The 19,924-nt window shown below is 36.9% G+C and overlaps 1 protein-coding gene across 2 annotated transcripts in view; it reads left to right on the forward strand.

Moving 5' to 3' along the window:
• Positions 1 to 16,129, forward strand: part of LOC103151101 (uncharacterized) — a 60,016-nt gene extending 43,887 nt beyond the window's left edge. For both annotated transcript variants that reach the window (XM_016681150.1, XM_007570953.2), the window contains exons 6-8: positions 10,178 to 10,374; positions 10,480 to 10,604; positions 14,215 to 16,129. In XM_016681150.1, coding sequence (XP_016536636.1) covers positions 10,178 to 10,374; positions 10,480 to 10,604; positions 14,215 to 14,854 — 962 coding nt within the window. In that variant the 3' untranslated portion in view covers positions 14,855 to 16,129. The remainder of the gene's footprint in view (positions 1 to 10,177; positions 10,375 to 10,479; positions 10,605 to 14,214) is intronic.
• The last annotated feature ends 3,795 nt before the right edge of the window (positions 16,130 to 19,924 follow it).

Below are 19,924 nucleotides of genomic sequence, written 5' to 3' on the forward strand. Positions count from 1 at the left end.
TGAAAGGCCGTCAACTAAGTTAGCTGCGATAATGTGGAATATGGCTGTGAGATGCACGAGGAGTCAGTGGGTCACATGTAAACAAACAATCACATTAAACCATTAAAGCCTTGGAATTAATGGCTCTGTCTGTGCTAGAAGAGCAGAAGGCATAAAGTGCTCAAAACAGGCAAGTAATTAACCCTCTGACCTGAGCATTAACAATAAGAGGTAGAACTTTGTCAGAAGCTACTTAGATTGATGTGATGAGTATGGACAGATTAGTCTTAACCTAGAGACAGTTGTGTTTTCTGGATGTTTTGTCTTTTTATTCTCTTTTGGTGCTCATGTAAGGGAATGTTCCCTCCACCACCCATACTTTCAACATATTGCTCAGTCAGATGACACTTGATTCTTTACATTTGTGAAATATTCAGCAGTGCCGCATGTCTCTGTGTAGATTTCTGCTCTGTGTTCACTCCATGTGCAGTTGCAATCTGCTTTTGATGTTGCTGTGATGCAGAACTGACACCTGTTTTGTATGACAGAGTAGCTTGAGTCATAATCTGCCACATGTGGAGCTCAGGATGTGAATGGCCAGCATGCAAAGATGATTAACTGAAGGTGTTTACGTATGCCACATCTGTTTTAAGAGCCAGCTTTCCTTTCTTTGTTTTGGCCATGTTTCTTTTGCATGACTTTGAATTTGTTGATGCCAATGGAATAAAAAATTGTCAGATTGTATATTTTAATTTGGGCTTCAAGTTTTTGGCATCTCTGTCAAAGTAGATAGTTAGGGGAGTGTCACCTTTTCAAAAGCTGTTAAGTTTCTTTTAAAAGAAAAAAACACAACAAAATACAATACTGCTAAATGTGTGATGCAAGATTTCACCAAATATGAGATTTTTGTTGACAACCTTCAAATTACTTTTCACCAAAAAGTTAAAAGCATCACGCAGTGATGAGAATTACTGAAATTGTCATTTAAAAGCTAAGCTTTACAAATGTTTTGTTTTTTTGTTTTTTTTGTTTTTTTTATTGAGATCTAAAGTTAATAACTGCACATAACAATTCAGCCCATTGTTATATGGCCTAAATAATTGAAATGCATAATGCACAGTGCTGTAGTCTTTTATTTATATGGTTTATTGGTATTCATGCTTCAAAGGTTTTTACAAAGTCTTGAACATAAAAGAAGATTTTGTAATAAAGAGTTAAAAGACTTGCCAATAGTTTTGTCCTTTATGGTGCCATGTGTTCCATGTGTGTAAGGCTCAGTCTGTATGATGTAACTGTTATTTTCAAAGGAACTTTGCTGCCTGTGAAGATCCAGCACAAATCTTCATTACATATAATATCAGAAGTAATTTCTGCCTTTCATTTTTTTATGTTTTTTATTTCATTTTATTTTATTGTGAAAATACATTTTGGAAGGAGCGCATACCAACCCCTCTGTGTCTGTGTGATGTTGAGATCAAATGAAAGTTACAATTCAACAAATCTTGAGATCGTTCATTCACCCCTGCAGAAACCCCATGGCTGTTTTCATCTCTTGCAGCTGCTCATATGAGCAGGAGTCAAAATCTCTAAAACGGACAAAAATAGAAGCAGATAAGAGCTGTAAAACCTGGGACAATGTTTGCACGTTTTAATTATTTATATATATTTTTCTTTTTCTTTTCTTTTATTGCTACACCTGTCCTTCTGTCTACTACCCCTCCCCCACACCGGAGGGAGTTGTCTGGTCAGACAGAAGGTGATTTAGCAAAAGACTGAGTTAATTATTGATCTGGTGGCATAGATATATAGCAGACTGGTAGCACTTAAACATGTCTGGCTAGATTCAACACTACCGTCGTATACAGTATTTATTTTTTCTTATTCCTAAGATCTATGTTCATTATTATTTGACTGTACTCTGAGGTATGTTTATATCTCCATGGCTTTTGTTCTAAATCAGGGCATTTCATTTCTCCACACATGTGAGATCAGGTTCCAGTAAATGTCCTTGTTACCAATTTTATTTTCAAGTGTGCAGCGTATATCCCACCATTATATCTCAGTAAGTGAAAGGAAGCAGTAAAGGAAAAAAAAAAAAAAAAGAACATTTTCCCTCTGTAATTAGAGAGCGGTGGGTGTTGTGTCGCGGCTGCTTTGCTCAGCTGTCTGGTCAAACCGCAGCAAGATGAGAAGTTAATCTAGATCAGTTTTTGCCATTTCTATTGTTGAAGCGAAGGAATCATTTCCATCTTCCTGAGACTTTAGGTGCTACCTGAAGTATGCTGCGGTGTGGCAAGCTGTGCGTGTTTCACTGATAATGATCTTGCTCCGTCTCTTTTGGATTCATACTGTGTCTGCAGTCTAAGGATGCCCTGTTTAACTCGCACTTGGGGCTCCTTTTCACTGCAGCTTTCCCGTGGAAAGTGCAGACCTTTTTTTTTCTGCTTAACTGATTCATATTAAAAAGCTGTGATTATGAACCCCTCTCTCCAGTTGTTGTGTGAATATCATCACAGTAAGAGACTGCACTTTAAGAAGATTGTATTTGTCAAAATGATAGGTTTATGTGAACATAAAAAAAGTCAATTAATTTAAGGGCTTGTATGTCTTTTTTTTCATGGCTTACTTTAATGTCTCCTAACTGTGGCTTCTAAAATTTGAAACATTTGTTCGCAAACAGAGATATCAGTCTTCAAGCAATAAGTTGATACATTCTCATCATGGGCCTTGATTTCTGTTCATCTCCATCTTTATTTTTGTTTGCTTCTTTGTTTTTGTATGTTCTGTTTTTTGGGGCGGATCGAGTGATGTATTTCAGTACACATGCTAAAGTTTGAATTTAAAAAGGAATTTCTCTGACCTACTCTGGTTCAAAGTTGCACATAGAGGCTCAATTATGTACAGACATATTCTACAAAAAATGTTTATACAAAAGACTCTTAGCATATTGCAGAGAAATCACACCCTTGTTTTTCCCGTCAGCGAGCTTCTGCTGCACATGGTTTGATTTTTGACCAATTTGCTTATTAGAAGTGGTGGAGTTCATTTAAACTGATTTGCTTCCTGAAGAGCGCCTGGCTTTTAAGCATTTTTCACATTTTCTGATTTTAGAATTTGTGAACAATCCATACATATAGAATGTAAACCAGAAAACTAAATGAGATGAGATGAAAACCTCCCTCTTCAGAGTTCTGAAAAGGGCTTAAATATTCCGACAGAATCTTGTCAGAAGCTTGTTCAGGTCAAGGTGCCGTTCACTCTGAGGCATCTCAACAAACAATTAATGAAGGTGTTTTTATACGTTTGAACTGTAGATGGAAGATAAATCGAACAAAAACAGAGATGTTATGCCAAGAGCAAACTGTCGGTCAGGGTTCAGTAAGGTCGATCAGAGATATTTTCCATTAATCCTGTTATTTAGTTGCTGATCAGTCTGAGGCAGACCCACACCCACTCACTTTAATCATTCATGTCATAATGAAACCGAGTGAAAAATTGATGAGCAGATCCTCTGAGCATCTTCAAGAGGGAAGAGCTTGAAATTTTATTCCCCCCCTCCTCCCTAAACCCTCCACCAGGCCCTAAGGTAAGATTGGCCTGACTTGTGGTTTAATATTTTCCTCACTCAGATTCGCAGGACACACGTGCATCCTAATGAAGCCCAGTGAGAGCTGTAATTGAATACCGCAGCGATAATGACCCTGTCTGGCCTGAAGATTATGGTGTTTGTGTTCAAGTGAGCGTGTTTCAGGTCGCTTATCCTCTCAGCGCAGCGATCGCTGCTTACATTTTCATCTGGGTGCCATGTGCCGTCGTCTCATCTTTTCCCCCAGACTGTCTTGATTGCTTTCACTTTTTGTTTTCGGGAAGAGTCAGGTCAGACATTGATGCACTTACGCCAAAAAACACATAAAAGTTTTATGATTCTCCAAAGCCAAATGATACCTTTTGGGGGGGGGAGTTGGCGGGGGTTTGGAAATTAACAAAGCAGGAAAATGTAAAGCTGTTAATTAGTAAAGTGATTGGAAGTTGTTTTTTACATGTGATCTGTTGAGAAAAGGTACATTTAAATAAACAGTAACAGACATAAAATATTTGCTTTTATTGTTAATCTCTTTGCTTTTCCAAAGAGATTGTTAGTCTCTTCTGTTTTTCCATTGGGTTGCTATGCAGCTCTTCATTTGAGTAGCTATTACAGTAACATTTTAATGTTACAAATGACCAACACTGAAAAAAATCCCATTTCACTCTTACTTTTGGAGAAGGCTAACAGTTTTCTGCAGTGTTGCAGATGATTGCGTTATCCTCACAATGGATTCAGTCTGGTTCCTACGAAAGACTCTGCTCTCCTTGGTAAACACTTTTTGTGTGGACCTAAATGTCTCACTTTGCTGCTCTCATTCTCGCCTTGACCTGCTTCTCCGTGCAACAAAATTTTATGTTATAAAAGAACATGATGACATAAGGATGTAAGTGATTGCATGTTTACGCTCTACATCTTGCCGTCTCCACTAGTAATCTCACTATTGTCTTATTAATCAGCAGCCATTTGAAAAGAACAAATGCAAATGAATGCAGATTGTGGCATACGGAGAGCTCCTAGTCCTAGTTGTAATTTAAAGAACAACTCGTGCACAGAGCACAAAAATAACTAGATCGCTTTAGAAAATAATATCTGCAGATGTTTGGATTTCTTTTCATTCCACCTTCTTTTCCATTTGTAAGCATTATTCTTAACATCTGTGTTAATGCACATTTCAGTGCTCCAGTACTATTGCTGTTGCTTTGTGCTTTCTAAGGGAGTGCAAAAGGTAAACAGAGATGTATTGGAAACACCGGGAAATTATTTGTAGTTGTTGTTTTGCACCCCTCAGCAGCACAGTCAGCAGTTTGAACTCCATCAGAGGTTTGTGACATGTAGCCCATTAAGGCCAATTCCCATCAGATCCGAACAAGCAGACATGCATGTTTGCAGTTACAGCTACATTACAAATTTTGGCTGAAGAAACATCAAGAAAGTTCCTGTAAAAGGATGTTTCTTTTCAAAAAGCAGGTTTTCAAAGATATGCAGCTTTATTTTTTTGGTGCTCATTTGTGATCATTCTGCATAAATCCTGCTAGAGAAACACCAAGAGATTCTGTGGCTGATGTCTAAGGGGCCGATGTTGCAGATGTCTGCCCTGCTGATTTCACTTGTAGTTAGTTTGGATTTCTCATTTTTTTTCTCTCTTGTATTTGTCTCTTATTTTCTAAATAAATTGGTATTTACCACAGATAGCAGTAGGCCCACAGGAGGAGGCAGATGACCTTGATTTTTTTTCCCCAGATGATCTGTCTCATCTTATACTGTGACAACATTAGTGACAGTTTTAACGAATATTTAAAATTGTTTTTTTTTTGTATTTAAAAGACACCTACTGCACCCTTTATGCTTTCTGTACCTAGACAAATAAAAATGTTTCAAGAGTCGGCGATGCAGCAGCCAGCCAATCGGTAACAATCTCTTACTGATTGTTAAAAAAAAAAAAAAAAGCCCTTGCAAATTGTCAACAGGCAATCTGCAGTTTGTGGCTTCCAAGAGTTGTTTTTAACAATATATTTGTCAGAATAGCGGAGAGGCAGGTCAGTCAACATGTCAGACCATTTGAAGTTTTCCTTCAGACAAAATTAAAGTATTTTGATAGTGTCACAAACACTGTGATGGAAATAAAGCTTTAAACATCAGTCTATGTCTGCACTTCCTATAGAGTAAGTAGTTCCTTACGCGTAATAACATTCCATGACAGACAGATTTAATCTCTTTAAAAGATAAAATAGAACAACTTTGCTGGAGGACATTGAATTTCCTATTCTATGCTGATGTTTCACTCTCTCTTATGGCAGCCTGAAGGATCTCAAGCATGTTTGAGTGATACAGCTTCTTTTCTAGGAGCCTTTACAAGGTTTTGTGCTTTCCCTGAATTTATTTGCACACACCTCACTGATGATGAGAATTACTGAGTGTTCTTCACCCCATAACAACAGGAACTCAAGAGGATTATTGTTGGCTCCCAATACTTTTAGCACTTAGGTGTGGTGCATTCACTGACTGGGGGCACCAATGAAGTATATAATCTAGTGAATGTTATTACCAGTGGATTTCTCTGTGCATCTCAAATTTCTATTGATTTTCATCTTCTTTAATCATCTATGCTCCTTTTCGGTGTGTGTGCTTGAAGTTTACACAGTATATGCATGTCAGTTTTGTCTGTGTTGTGATCCTTGACTTTCCCTTCAGATGGCCACGGTCCCACTTGGCTTCTGAAAAGTGGCCACGGTTATTGCAATGCTGTTTATTGTTGAAATTAACATGCTTTCACAATTTTACTTGTGAATATATTTTAAATCTTTTTTCTTCTTTTTTGATTAGGTTTTCAGAGTTCATTCAACTAGAACTTACACAACAAAAAAACTTGATTAACGGATAGAAGTGGTGGACAGCACAAAATTAAGACTTTAAATAGCAGTGCATGGTATTAATTACATTTTATTTTCTTTTATGTTTTTGTCAAAAAGAAAAAAAAAAGAGAGCTTCTTTTTTCATCTGCACAAACCACAGAGAAGCTGCAGCACACAAGATTGTGCCATCTCTAATTACAAGGATGTGAATAATTTGTTTTTTGAAATTAATTTGCCTAGTAAATGTTACTGATGGTCGTACGCCTGAGCACAATGAGTGGCAAATCAAACAAATCTCCTGTTAAACAGCCCCAGTTTAGTAATTGCAATTACGTTGCTGAAATAGCAGCATATTTGTAAAGCAGAAGCTGTGCTGATATTCAGGATGCCAACAATAAAGTGGGAGACAAATGTACTGTGTGTGCCCATTAATTATATTTAATATTTCCCAGAACATAGCAACATTAAACAGTGTGATGGGGGTCCAATCGTCACCTAATTTAGCAGAAGATCCTCAGTAAATGGTAATGGTCTGTTTTATTAAGAAGCAGACTTACTCTGCAGAATGTTGCATTATTAAAATTTGGCTAAGTCAGCTACTCTACAAACTACATAACTGTTGTATTTGCATGTAAAAACACACCAAAAGCATGACTCATTGTGCCAAGGTGGAAGACTACTTTTGATTTCTTAAAATAGAAATTAAGTAGTTTTCTATTAATTAAGCATTCCTGTGTTTGAATATGCCTCTTTGTAATTTTTATTTTTTTTATTTATTCAAGTTCATTTTTTCCCCTTGAAAATCATCTCAGACTGTCCTTGGGTGTTGTTCCTACATGAATAAATATCAGACGTGGTTTCAATTTAGTAAGGCAAATATCTGCTCATCACTGCATCAAACTGATGTTAATCGAACAGAAAAATCAGGAAATGACGATTCAACCGAAGATGATTTAGCATAACTAAAATATAAAAAAAAAATAAAACTGTTGCATTTGCTCAGCTAACTCGTGTATATTCACTTGTAACATTTCTATTACTTCTCTGTGGCTGTAGTTGGGGAATACTGACATTGGAATGCAGAACAATAAGTAGTCTTAAGCAAACATCAGATTTGCATTCATTCTTGGGAAACCGTACCCTTCAGTGAAGGTTCAGGGACAGTCCAGCAGAGAATTGGACATAAATAGTGATAAGACACTATTTGTATGTAAATGAATCAGGCAAAGAAATTTCAAGTAGTTTCCAAATAGTTGAAGCTGAAGCAGGAGGTGGTTCAGAGAAAAGCTGCAGAATGTTAAAATTCAGAGTTATAATTTAATGAACATGTATTTAGATAGGAACCTTATATATATGTGTGTATATATATATATATATATATATATATATATATATATATAAATTTGTTCTTTTTTTTTCAAATAAGAATATTTCTTGACTGCCCTACTAATAATGAATTGTCCTCTGAAAATGAATGTCTAGGATTTCCATTATTTTGGATATGGGAATAGTGTTTTCAAGATAAAAAAATTCCTGTTGGAATAATTCAATTTGTATTCAGAGGCTCAACAGTAAGTTAGTAAATAGATAAATATGTACATTGTTGGAAATAAATAACTGAAGGAATGGCCAACATGAAGTGAAGTGCAGTAAATAAATAAATGCTGACTTACATGGGTAAAAGATGAATCAGCAGTTAAATATAAATAAATTATTCCAGCCAGCCATTAAGTCTCGAGTTAAAGTTGGAGCTTTATTTCTGGATGGAATCAGTGTGTTTGGAGCTTTTTCCAGGAGCAAAGACTTGTTCCTGTTTACTACATAACAAAATATTTAAATTAACCAAACCTTGACTGGAAAACTCCCAAGGTTCCAGTCAAGTAGCTGTAACAATTTTGTGTGATAAAACATTCAATATAACAAACTATCAATAACATGAACTGATGTGTTAATTTTTATTACCCACATTCCACCATTAAATCTAAAAAAAAAAAAGTTGGTTAAATACAATGAAATGAACAAAAAGTGCAATATATTACCCTAAAGAAGCAAAGAAATCTTAAGTTTTTCTGTTAGACGACTGGTCTCTTCTGCTGATGTTTGCTCATCAGGTGACATACTGAGTGGAGCTGATATAAAGAGACTAAAAGATGAAGCTGCAAAGATTAAACATATGAACATGAAGCCCGTTTCATCTGCAAACAAAACAGCTGCCAGTCACTTTGAAAGAACCCTCAACTATTTTGTAATAAAAGTTTGCAGTCTTTGCTGTAGAGAAAAGAAAAAAACCTAAATAAGCTAAAATCTGTCGATTGCTCGACTTGCACCAGATCAGAAAATGTGTGGAATGAATTTTTTTGTCTTGCCATTTTTCTTTTATAGTGTAATCTCCTACAAATGGGGTTTCACCAGACAACTAGTCAGTCGACTACCTCATGTCACTCATTACTCATTACAGATGTGTTTCAGATTTTAATGGCAGACTCACTCTGTTCTACAGAATTTTATTTACAGTCCTTTCTTGGTAGCTGCATGTTAGTAGAAATTCTTTTTTTTTTTCCCTTTCCCTTTTCATATCCCTTTCTGTTTCCTTGAAGTTAATGGACTTTACATCACATTGATTTGTACTAAAGGGTCAGACATCCTCGAGCGTCTGGCTAATGGGCCCTTCTAGATATCTTGATTGGAACAGCAAATGGAAGATTTGAGTGCAAAGAGGTGTCAAGGTTAGCCTTTAATTTTGAATTCGTTTCGGTGTTTTTCCTCCATTTATTTGTGTTTAGAGGAGTTTTGGATGAGCAACATTTTCATTCCCAAGCAGAAACAGTGGAGTAATGTGCACATTTATGGGGTAAACTGATCTGAAATCTAATGTTTCTCTGTCTCGTTAAATGCTTCCCGAGAAATATTTCTCTCCCAGAGGTAAGATATTTGGTGGTCTGAGCTGAACTGAATTTCTTTCTGTTTTGCTGTTTCTGAGTCTGCATTCTGACTCATTCATGCATGATTGCTATTACTGTCTGCTTGTTGTGTGTTCCACTGCAGTAATATAACATGTTGTTTATTAATCATCCTTTCCTCACTCGGTATAGTGGCTCTATTGCCTTTATCGTTTAAATCCCACATGCTAAATTCAGTTTTGCAGAACAAAATTGAATCTTACTTTGATGATGCAATATCAGTTTGCTTCAACCACAGCCGAGTCTTAACAGCTAGAGAGTTTTCAGTCCCCCAATAAGCTCAAACAATAAAAAGTAGCCTGAATTCAAGAAATGGGTTCCTACTTTTTCTGAGAAGCCCTGAAAATAATGAAAAGATAATAAATAGGATAATTCTTTTCAGGTCAAAAAACGGATCAATTTGCATATTTCTATTTTAATCCATGTCCTGTTTGCTGAGTTTGCACATCCATCCTTCCATCTAGCAATCTCTTGAATTTGTGGTTTTGCAGATTCTGCATTCAAAACCTTTGGAAATGAAATTGCTCTAGAACTCTGTACACTTTTTAAAAGATAATTGCAATATTACATAAAAATGTGTAAGAACCTTAAAATAATTTACTGAATCTAATTATTCTTAATGCAGAGGAATATGGAAAAAAAAAACATTTTCATTTCTTTTGGAACCTCATCTACATCATTTACTGTTTTAAAAGTTTGCAACTTTTCTGTACCTCCTTTTTCTAAAACACTTTTTCTTGTTCTGTTTAAGTTTATGTGGCGATTTTTATAACACTCTCTTTTGTTTGCTTCTTGTCCAGTTGATCAGAGTTTGTTTGAGAACTCCATTGCCCAGAAGCAGAGCCCTCAGACCGCCAGAGCAGGTCAGCACTCCACCCGATCCCTCTCAGCATCAGCTAATTCCAATTCTGGCTCCACCTTCATCGACTCCCCATCCTCTGGAGGACAGCAAAGGCTGAAAAATGCCATTAACCTGGGCAAGGCAGTTGGGGCAAAGGTCAGTGCATCATAAGCTGATTTGTAACAATAACCTCTGCGGGTTCTCAAAAAATACCCAGATAGCTTATCTCCCTTCAAAGCTGAGAATTTTCTTTTCCCTAAGGTCAACGACCTGCTGAGAAGAAAGGAGCCGAGCCACCTTGGAGACATCGGCGTCACTGAGGTCAACAAGAATGTTGGCGCAGTTTGGAGCTGCATGGACAAACTTGGCCACAGTTCTGCCAGCAGGTGCATTCACTCATAAAAAATGTCATCAGTTGTATCAATTCAATTTATATTTATATATAGTTAGGGGTTCTAAAAATGATAGAGGACTTGTTTATGTTTCATTGTGTAAAATGTAGACAGCTACCCATGTATGATGTAAGATTTAGCAGATGAGCAGCTGTATGATTTCTTACGGCAGGTGAATTGCATCACAAACTTCCAGCAAAGGTTCAGTCCAACAGTGAATTAAAAGCAAGCACTGATGTTAGCACTCAAACTACCATATTCAGAGCAAAAACAGGAGGAATCGCGCAGATGTGACTGTGCTTATTGCTGGTAATAAGACGACAATATTCGGACACTTAGCTTAGCTTCTAAAATTGGTCATATTTATCCTGTATCTTTTTCAGGCAAAAGCTTGGTAAGCACAGCTCCCTCTGCCACAAGGTGAAGAACTCCCACCAGGCTAGGAATTAAATTTTCTAGAGATCTATTAGTTAATACATTTTTGATACTTCTGGGTGCTTAAAAACAACCAAAAAAAGCTTCTTTTTTTTTAATATACATATTTTTATGGACTTATTTGTTTCCTGTAATATTTATCAAAGGAGCACAGTGCTGAAAGAAGAGTGTCCTCAATTCAAAACACTTAAAGTTAGGTTTCAGAGTAGAATTTGCTGAAATCCCATGTCTGGTTTTAGATCCTCTGTGTGGATTTGTGATGCAGCTGTTTGAGAAATATTACTGCAGTGCAAGATTGTGCACTACATGGGTATTTTAAGTTAGCTGGGATCAACAAACCTAATTGATTTGACCAAACATTACAGTTGTATGATTTGCCAAATAATTTGCTAAGATGGAGAACAACGCAAAAGAGAGAGAGAAAAAAATCTCCTTTTAGCTTTTGAATTACCAAATTTTTATAACTAGCAGTGACTGAGCTTATTCTTGTAATCGTTCACAGGAGTGAGTTTTTCATGGATGGCACAGAGACTTTTGTGCAGAGTGATCAATAATTATTAGTTCAATTTTACCTTTCAAGGATTGTCATTATGGCACAGTGCCAAAATCTGAAACCCTTTTTGAGAGAGGAAATCTGACCTCCGATATCAGCACAGCTATTCTTCACGTTGAGGTTTTTGAACAGTGGGAGATTTGAGTTAGAGCTCATGGACTCCTGTGGAATGACACCTTTGGGGTATTGAAGGAATGACGGGTTGGCCTTGGACTCGATGCAGGATTTATTTCTACATGCCTAATAATAAGCAAGTCATTTTGGCCTGTTTGAGCAATACTGTACTGGATAGTCAGGTTTAATTTGGTGCTCTATTGCATGATGCACTGCTATGAGTCAGAGGGAGACAGCACGTCTATTACAAGACTTGTTTTCAGCAAGTAGTATCAGATAAATCACAATATTTGCTTTATTCGTGTGAAGAATGACATTACTGGTTGACTTTTAGTGTGTCTGTTGAATTGCTCTTTGAAAATGTGTTTTCTGCTCTTTTATTTGTATATTTTTCAAATGGTTTGTGGGCAGTGCCACTGCAACAGTGAATTAAGGGGTTCATTGATTGTAACTGACAATCGTTTCTTGCTGCCAAACGTATCAACGCCTGTTTGTTTGGAAACTGGGATTGGCCAAAAAGACACATGGTTTCATAAATCACACATGGAACTTGTCCTCCTACCATTTCTGAGCCCAAATGTATTCCAGGTTTTTGATAAATGAGACTCGAAAAGCGTAAACAGAGCACAAGTGTCTGCTTTGTTTGTTTGCTATCAGTTCCTGCTGTTTGAGTTTTCCAGCTCATATCCCTATTTCATCCTCTGCTACTTCAACTTTGCACCTGTAAGAAAAGATTTCAGGTGCTCTAATCTAAACTATTATGTACCAGGGCTATTTTTGTTGTTACGTATTTTTCTGAATTACTATGATAAACCATTTCAATAATTCTAATGAAATTTATTATTTAAATAATGTCTGTATTATCTGAACAGATTACATTACACTGTAATCCAATGTACGATGGCTGTTATTCCCATTTAGACCTGTCAACTTTTATTAAAAAAAAAAAAAGACAGATAATCTCTAATTAAAACAAATAAAAATCTTAACAATGAGGCAGGTAGATATTATTTACTATATTCATGTAAGCACATTTCCCTACAGCAGGCCGTGAGTAAAATTTACATTGCAGACTTCGGTTTCAAACTTTGTCAAAGTAGGTGGAAAATGTCTCAGTGGCTGGAACAAGCTGGTCAGGAGAAAATGTCACTGCATCTGTCATTTCAACTGTGGTGATAAATGGGCAAAATCATCAGCTTCTGACTGTTCTAACTCCTCTATCACACATTTACTTGAAAATGAATCGTTATCACCCCCACTAGGTTAAACCCTCTCAGCAGAGAAGAAGCAGAAAATAGTTCTTCTAAGAGTTCTATTTAGAAAATATTTAATTCCACTTTATTTAGTATATTTTTGTTTTTGTTTTTTAAAAAAAGGTTTCGTAAAAGTTTGTTTCTTTGTGTTTTATTTATTCAAATGTTCAATTTATTCCACAACTCAAATTGTCCAAATGCAGCAGTTCCTTTTTTTTGTTGTTGTTGACAGATGAAATAACACAACCATGGCTTTTTAATGGTGACGAACAGAACTGCTGCAAATGATGTGTGGCGGCAGCAGCAGCAGCAGCATCTTCCTCTTTGTAGTCCTGATATTGACTGTGTGACGGAGGACTCGTGTCCTTGATGAAAGCAGAGGGTGTGTTGCTCTCGCTGTTCTGCTCCAGAACAGTTTGTAGGTGACGTCTCGAGACGGTGGAGAGGAGCCACTCCCTCAAACCTCGCAAGAAACGTCCAGCAGCAGAACCGGATCCGGGACGGTCGGGATGAGCAGCCATGTGCTGCGACCAGCTGGTGGCTGATCGAGAAATGATTTAACGTGATAACACAAAAGTATAGGGAAGGGAGTTTTTACTATGGAAAAGGAACAGAGAGAGTGCAAAGAAAATGGTTGGAAAATTTGGTTAAAAAATGTGTACATGGAGAACGCTAATTGACTTCATGTTGCTAAGGTTTGCAGGTGTCTGAACCTTCAACTCCTATGAGATTTATTTTATTCGTCAGAGGTGCATAGCCTCTTTATTACGTTAATTTAGTTTGCTGAATACTCTGAGCTTTGATTATCTGTGATACTAATCATCAGAATGTTGGTGTAAAGTGAAAGCAGTCGGTTTGTTCCAACTCCTCCGTCACCCAACATGCTGTCATTTGCAGGCAGAAGGAGGTTTAAAGTCTTAATCGTAGGGCAGGATTTGTGTTTTCAGTCAGCTGCACTGAAGCAACGCAAAAGCTTTAAATGGTTGTAATTCAATGTAAAGGTAAAAGGAATGTTGCTTTTATTCAGGCGTGATGGGGTTTTTCCTATTCTCACATTTTCCATATTTTTTAGAGGCTTCAGGCCTACAGTAAAGAGTAAAAGAGGGCACCAGATTAAAACTTGAAACCTGTACTGGATATTCTACAGCAGTAAATAATTGTATTATATTTTAACAGTTTCAGCTTTTGTAGTAAAACCTGGTTCATTAGCTCCTGAGATAAATCCCTTCTTCCCTCTCCTCTTTTCCAGCCACATGTTTGACTCCTTTCCTCGTCTCGACCCACCGCCGCCAACAGGAAAGAAGCGCGTCCCTCGAGCTCTGAAGACGACCCAGGACATGATGATCTCCTCTGACCCTGTGGTCGCCTCGCCAGAGCCGGCAGATTCTCCCCCCTTCCTGCCCTCCCCTGACGAAACATCTCAGGGCCCCAACGAGGGGAGTAAGAGTGAGGAAAAGCTACCAGGAGGCAGTGAGGAGCAGGAGGAGAGGTCAACAGAAATCACAGGGCAGCCCAGTCCGGTGGAGAACAAAGCCGATTCAGAGACAGAGGAGACCAAATCCACGACTGATGAAGTCAAAGAAGGGGAGGAAGAAAAAGGGAGCTCAGAAGGAGGTGAGGAGGAACGTCGGCACCAGCTTCAGCTCTCTGTGCCAGACCTCATCAACAAGGATCCTCCTCTGGAGTCCCGAGCCAAACCCTGCGACGTCTGGCAGAGGGCATCCTCGCCAGACTCCAGGCTCGCCTCCTCTCCGATTTTGGGCAAGGCATCCTGCCGCATCAGCCTTGGGGAGGAGGTCCTGCTTGGTAACGGCGCCCCCTGCAGTAAAGACTCAGGAGGAGGCACTGAGGAGGCAGAGCCTCACCCAGACCTGCTGTCCTTCGAGTAACTCAAATTTTTACTGTGGCTTTTAAATGTATCACCCACCCTGCATTAGTTTAGGACAAAGGGAAGAGATGCTTTTCACAAGCAAGGCAGGCTTGAAGACCTGCTGCTTTCCAAACTTTATATCAGCATTTTAAACAGTTTTGTCACTGGTTTGAGGTCAGACTACATAAAATATATATTTATGCATAAAAGTACACAGTAAAAGGCTGGCTGTTTGCCATCATTTCTGGCTCATGATGCAAAAATAACAGAAAAAAAAAAACAAGGGCCTTTATTTTATTGCAGTTTCAGTTTTAAAAATAATTAAGTAAAAAAAAAAAAACAATGTTCATATTCAATTTGTTTTGTAGCTATAGCCTTTAAAAGTTTCCTGTCTGCTTTAACAATTTAATGACAACCTGATTATGTATTAATGAATGTATTTAGTGTGGTGACATTGCCTTTAGATGGGTTAAAGATTTATAGATATGAACAAAACCTTACAATCCTTGAAGACCACACCATTTTTTATGCATAAAAGGGTGTATTTTTTAAGTGTGTTACTAAGCTGCTGCATTAAAGCCAGTTAAAAACTGCAAAAAAGTATATATGTTAAATAGAAATATATATTTTACATTTCGTAATTTTAAACTACATGGTAAAGGTTGTTTTATTTTCCTGCGCAGTTGTTTATAGCATTCTGGAAAAGATGCTCAGAAAAACCAAGCAGGAAGTGAGAATTAAAGGCTTAAAAGAATGTGTTTGAGATTGAGAAGGTAGGGTGAATATCGCTGTCACAGCAGGACTGCAACCTCCAGTTCATAAAAAAACAATCGTTTCTGAATGCAAGTTTTTTAACTTCACTTCAGGATGATTTAACTCTCCAAAAGAAGCTTTTTGTGTGAGTTCTGTGCTGAAGTTGGCTTTTCACAGAACAGTGATCAGTGACACAGAATTAGTTATTTTCAAAACTTGTGCAAATCAAGATGCCCGATTTTGCCTGCAACGGGGCTGTCCAAAGTGTTGCCCTCATTCCGAGGGCCATTTTGAGGCCCTCGGAATGATTGTGTGTAGCCCATGTCCACCATTGAACAATGATACAAATTATGATTTTTTTTTTTTTAGACAAAGACAATTGAAAAAAAATCAAGAAATTATAAACCTTTTCTTGAGCAGGGCAAACTTGCAAAATTTGATTTCTTTGTTTTCAGTAAAATATTGTGTGTTTGTTTTAATGCTAAGCAGGTAAAATGTTCTAATTTCACAATAAAACATTTTGCCTTTTTTCCTGTAAAAACCTTCTGATATTTTCAACCAGGCGCTTTTGGCCCACATGGAAAACATTTTGGACGCCACAGCTCTAATGGATCCAGCACTGAGAGGAATTTTAATCAAAACTTGTTGTGTTTTGTTCCTGGATTCTGCCACAAACCAGACTGAATATGTGAAGTTCTATAGAAATCTCACTCATCATTTAAAAACAGTATTAAATCACCAATGCCTTAAAATATAAAATATAACATAAATAAGATGACTATTTTTAGGACCAAAACAAATTTGACATGTTTGACCGTATGAGCTAAAATATGCTGCCATACTGGAACTAAAGGCCAAGGAATGAGCGTATATTGAAGTAATTGCCGGTCTGTGCAGCCAGGATGTGCAAAAACAGGTTGTTCCACATATTAGCTGGAGCGACTAAACATCTGTTCAGACTATAAATCTGTTTTCTTCCTTCCACACCCAATAAATGAATGAGCCGCTAATACTTTAATGCGAAACGGATCAGCTTGGTGTGCCTCTCTCCAGAAACTAACGATGAGAGGTTGTTTCCCTGCTCGGACCTGAAAATGTGCGTGACTTCATATTCCATCACCCTACAGATGGAGACGGGACTGAAAGACGTTTGAATGGAGAGTTTTTAGAAAAGTGATGAGGGGTTTCTGAGTTAAAGAGAGGGCAAAGTAATGAGCTGTCAACAGGAAGGGATGAAAGAGGTGTTTTTTTTGTGGGTTATTTTGTCTTTTTTTGTTTTTTTATTCAAGCGGATCCTAAAGTGACAGACCAAAGACGGAAATTAGCAGCTCAGTCAGAGAGGTTGTTTTATCACTTTTTTTTTTTTTACTTGTCAGAGGAGTAAAAAAGCAATAATATGGGGGAGTATTTTTTGTTGTTGCTTAAAAAGATGAAAGCCAAAGTGTGAACATTTCAACCATTTTTTGTAGATGACGTCCGTGTCTTTATTCTTCAAAAGACAGATGCTGACTCAGGTGCTTGTTACACGTAAGCTGGCATTGAGAGAAATTATTAAGCCTTAATTCACATCTGTTTGTCAGCGCAGGTAAATCGGGGTCTGGTTGCCGTGGTTACTTTAACACAAATCAAGCACTAAGAAGTAGAAACCTGTAATTTTCTAACCTTGCATTCTGAAGATGTTCTGCAGATTTCTGCTTCTGGGTTGTGAGGCATGTTTGTATAACACCCTGGATATATTTCTGTTTTTTTTTGTTTTGTTTTGTTTTTTTTTTTTAGCAGAGAACTAAAGTGTAGAATACCATGAATTTCCCAGAAGAAGCTGAGACCAAAAGCAGCACCAGCTGAGAATGAGAGGAATGTGTAGCTCGTACTTATGAGGAAAAAAAGCTAGCTTTGTCTCAGTTTTTTTTTTTTCTGAATGTGTCTGAGGCACTGAACTGTGTAACCAAGCAGCTGAGGCCTCCTCCTCCTCTGCGGTTCTGAATCATGTTCCTTTTTTTTCTTTTTTTTTTCAGGGAAATTACTCAGAGCTGCAGATGTTTGAGTAGAAAGCACTCCAAAAAAAAAGAGAGATATTTTTATACATATCTAAAAAAAAAAAAGAGCTTTAAAGTTACGGGGAACTGAGTCTTTGGATATGCAGATACCATATCCAGGTTTCTGACCATTACCTGTAGGGATGCACTACATGCACAAGTCTTAATAAGTACCTTATTTTTTAATTGCAGAATAAGACAAACTTTCTTGTAATATTTGAAGTGGCTTTGATCTGTAGTTTCTAGGCTTCTGAAGGTTTTCCTAAAAATAATTATTTGAACTTTTACTTCTTTTTCAGTCGACATTAGCCTATTAACCATGACCAATAAATGATGCAGACTGAACAAGGCTGCTAATATCAAGCGATAACCCAGTGGTGTGTTGACAGGGCTTTCTCTTACCAGAGGCCTGCCATAAATACAAAATTGCTTCCTATCATTTAACCGAATTTAAAACTTTGATCAATTTCGGTTGTCATGGATCTTTTTTTTTTTTTTTTTCAATAATTTTTTGTCTTCAACTTCTCCCTCTTCCACTTTGGATTATACATGACACCAACAGCTAAGATATCTCCAATTAGAGTGATTGTGCATGTTATCAAGTTCGTGGTAACATCCAGTCAGTATCTCCACCTCACAGTGAGTCTGTCTGCTTAGTCATATCTATTTTAGCTATGTGGAAAAAACTCATTGTGGGGAGTAGCTAACCAGTTAAATCTGGTTTGCATCACAAGCTCCATCCTGAAGGTTAAGGGAAGTATAAAGTCACTCAGGGTTTCAGTGCATTGTTGATAATTATACAATTTACTATTAGCATGTTTAGAATCTGCATAAGAGTGAAAAAATATAACTGAGTATGGAGACGCATCTTTCCATACTTAGATATGTTTTTTATTTATAATAAATGTATGGACGGCAATAATGGCTGCACCATTTCAAGATCAGGAGTTGACTATTTCATTATTTTGACATGTGAAAGTATTTTTGAATAATAATAATAATAATTGTCATTTAAAATTTAGTAATGCATCAGTCTAGGATCAGTTTTTTTTTTCCATCTTAAGCCAGTAGACCGCATCACCCTAATTTGAATTTTAGCCTTTATATTTCAAGATCAACTATGATCATAACAAAACCAGTTTGAGATTTAATTTTCTTCAGATAAGTTGATTAAATTATAATCTCAACAAACTTAAGCTATGTTTTATTGAGATAATAAGAGAAATAAACTGTTGTGGCAGGTCAAGCTAACACCTTGTCATCTTACTATGACTTCATTTTATGACTAAACGTTTATAAAAAAAAAAAAAACAAGTTTAAATCTATATGACAATTTAGATTTTCATAATTTCAACATAATGGTAGGTAATCAAAATAAATTCGTAACATTCTGTCTGAATTTACTGACTGAAAACCAGCCAACCCACACACATTTACAGTACATGAACTTTCCCAAACTTTCGTGGGTTTGCATTTCACAGTTATTACAATTATGTGACATACTTCTGCTGCTTTAAATACCTGGAACACATTGATACTAAACCTCAAATGCTTAACAAAAAAATCCAAATCAGTTGCAATCTTAGATCTTAAAAGCCTCGACACATTTGAACAGATGCATCTGGACAAGGATGATAGTTTAGAAACATAACTTGTGTGGGAACCTTTTTACTGCCTCACCACCTGTGGGTTAGGGAGTTCAACTTCCACATCTATTATTATTATCTATTATTATTATTTTAGCCTCAAAATGCACAAAACACTGCCATAGACAAGGAAGAGAAACTGATTAGAATGAAAATGATTAGAGTGAAAGAGCAAAACCAAATGAAATCCTGGAGAGGCCTTTTTGAAGACAAGAAATTACAAGAAAGTTTGTAACCAATATGTTGGAAAAATAAGCAAAGATTAGTTGATTTTGCAAATAATAGCTGGATAATGTACATAATGAGCATATCCACAGAACATCTATAAAAACATGATAAGCAGAATACTATAGTGTTTGTGAATTCTCTGAATAGAAATTAGAGACGGAGCCCGAAGCCTGATTTTAGTGAGAGCTTTTTTTTTTTTTTTTTTTTTTTTAAAAGTACCTTTCTGGAATGCTTGCATTTCCTCTTCTTGACCTTAAAAACCATTTTTAAACATTGAGCTACGTTTAAAACATGTAAGAGTCCGTATTTAAAAAAATAATCAAGTTTGTTATGATATCACAAGATTGCTGTTATGCTTGATTCTCTTTTTATAAAATTACCAAAATGATTGTCTGATGTTTGTGTTGCAGTATGTTTTTATGCCCA

This window comes from Poecilia formosa, unplaced genomic scaffold, assembly GCF_000485575.1.
Source record: "Poecilia formosa unplaced genomic scaffold, Poecilia_formosa-5.1.2 Scaffold271, whole genome shotgun sequence".
NCBI classification, from domain to species: Eukaryota; Metazoa; Chordata; class Actinopteri; order Cyprinodontiformes; family Poeciliidae; genus Poecilia; species Poecilia formosa.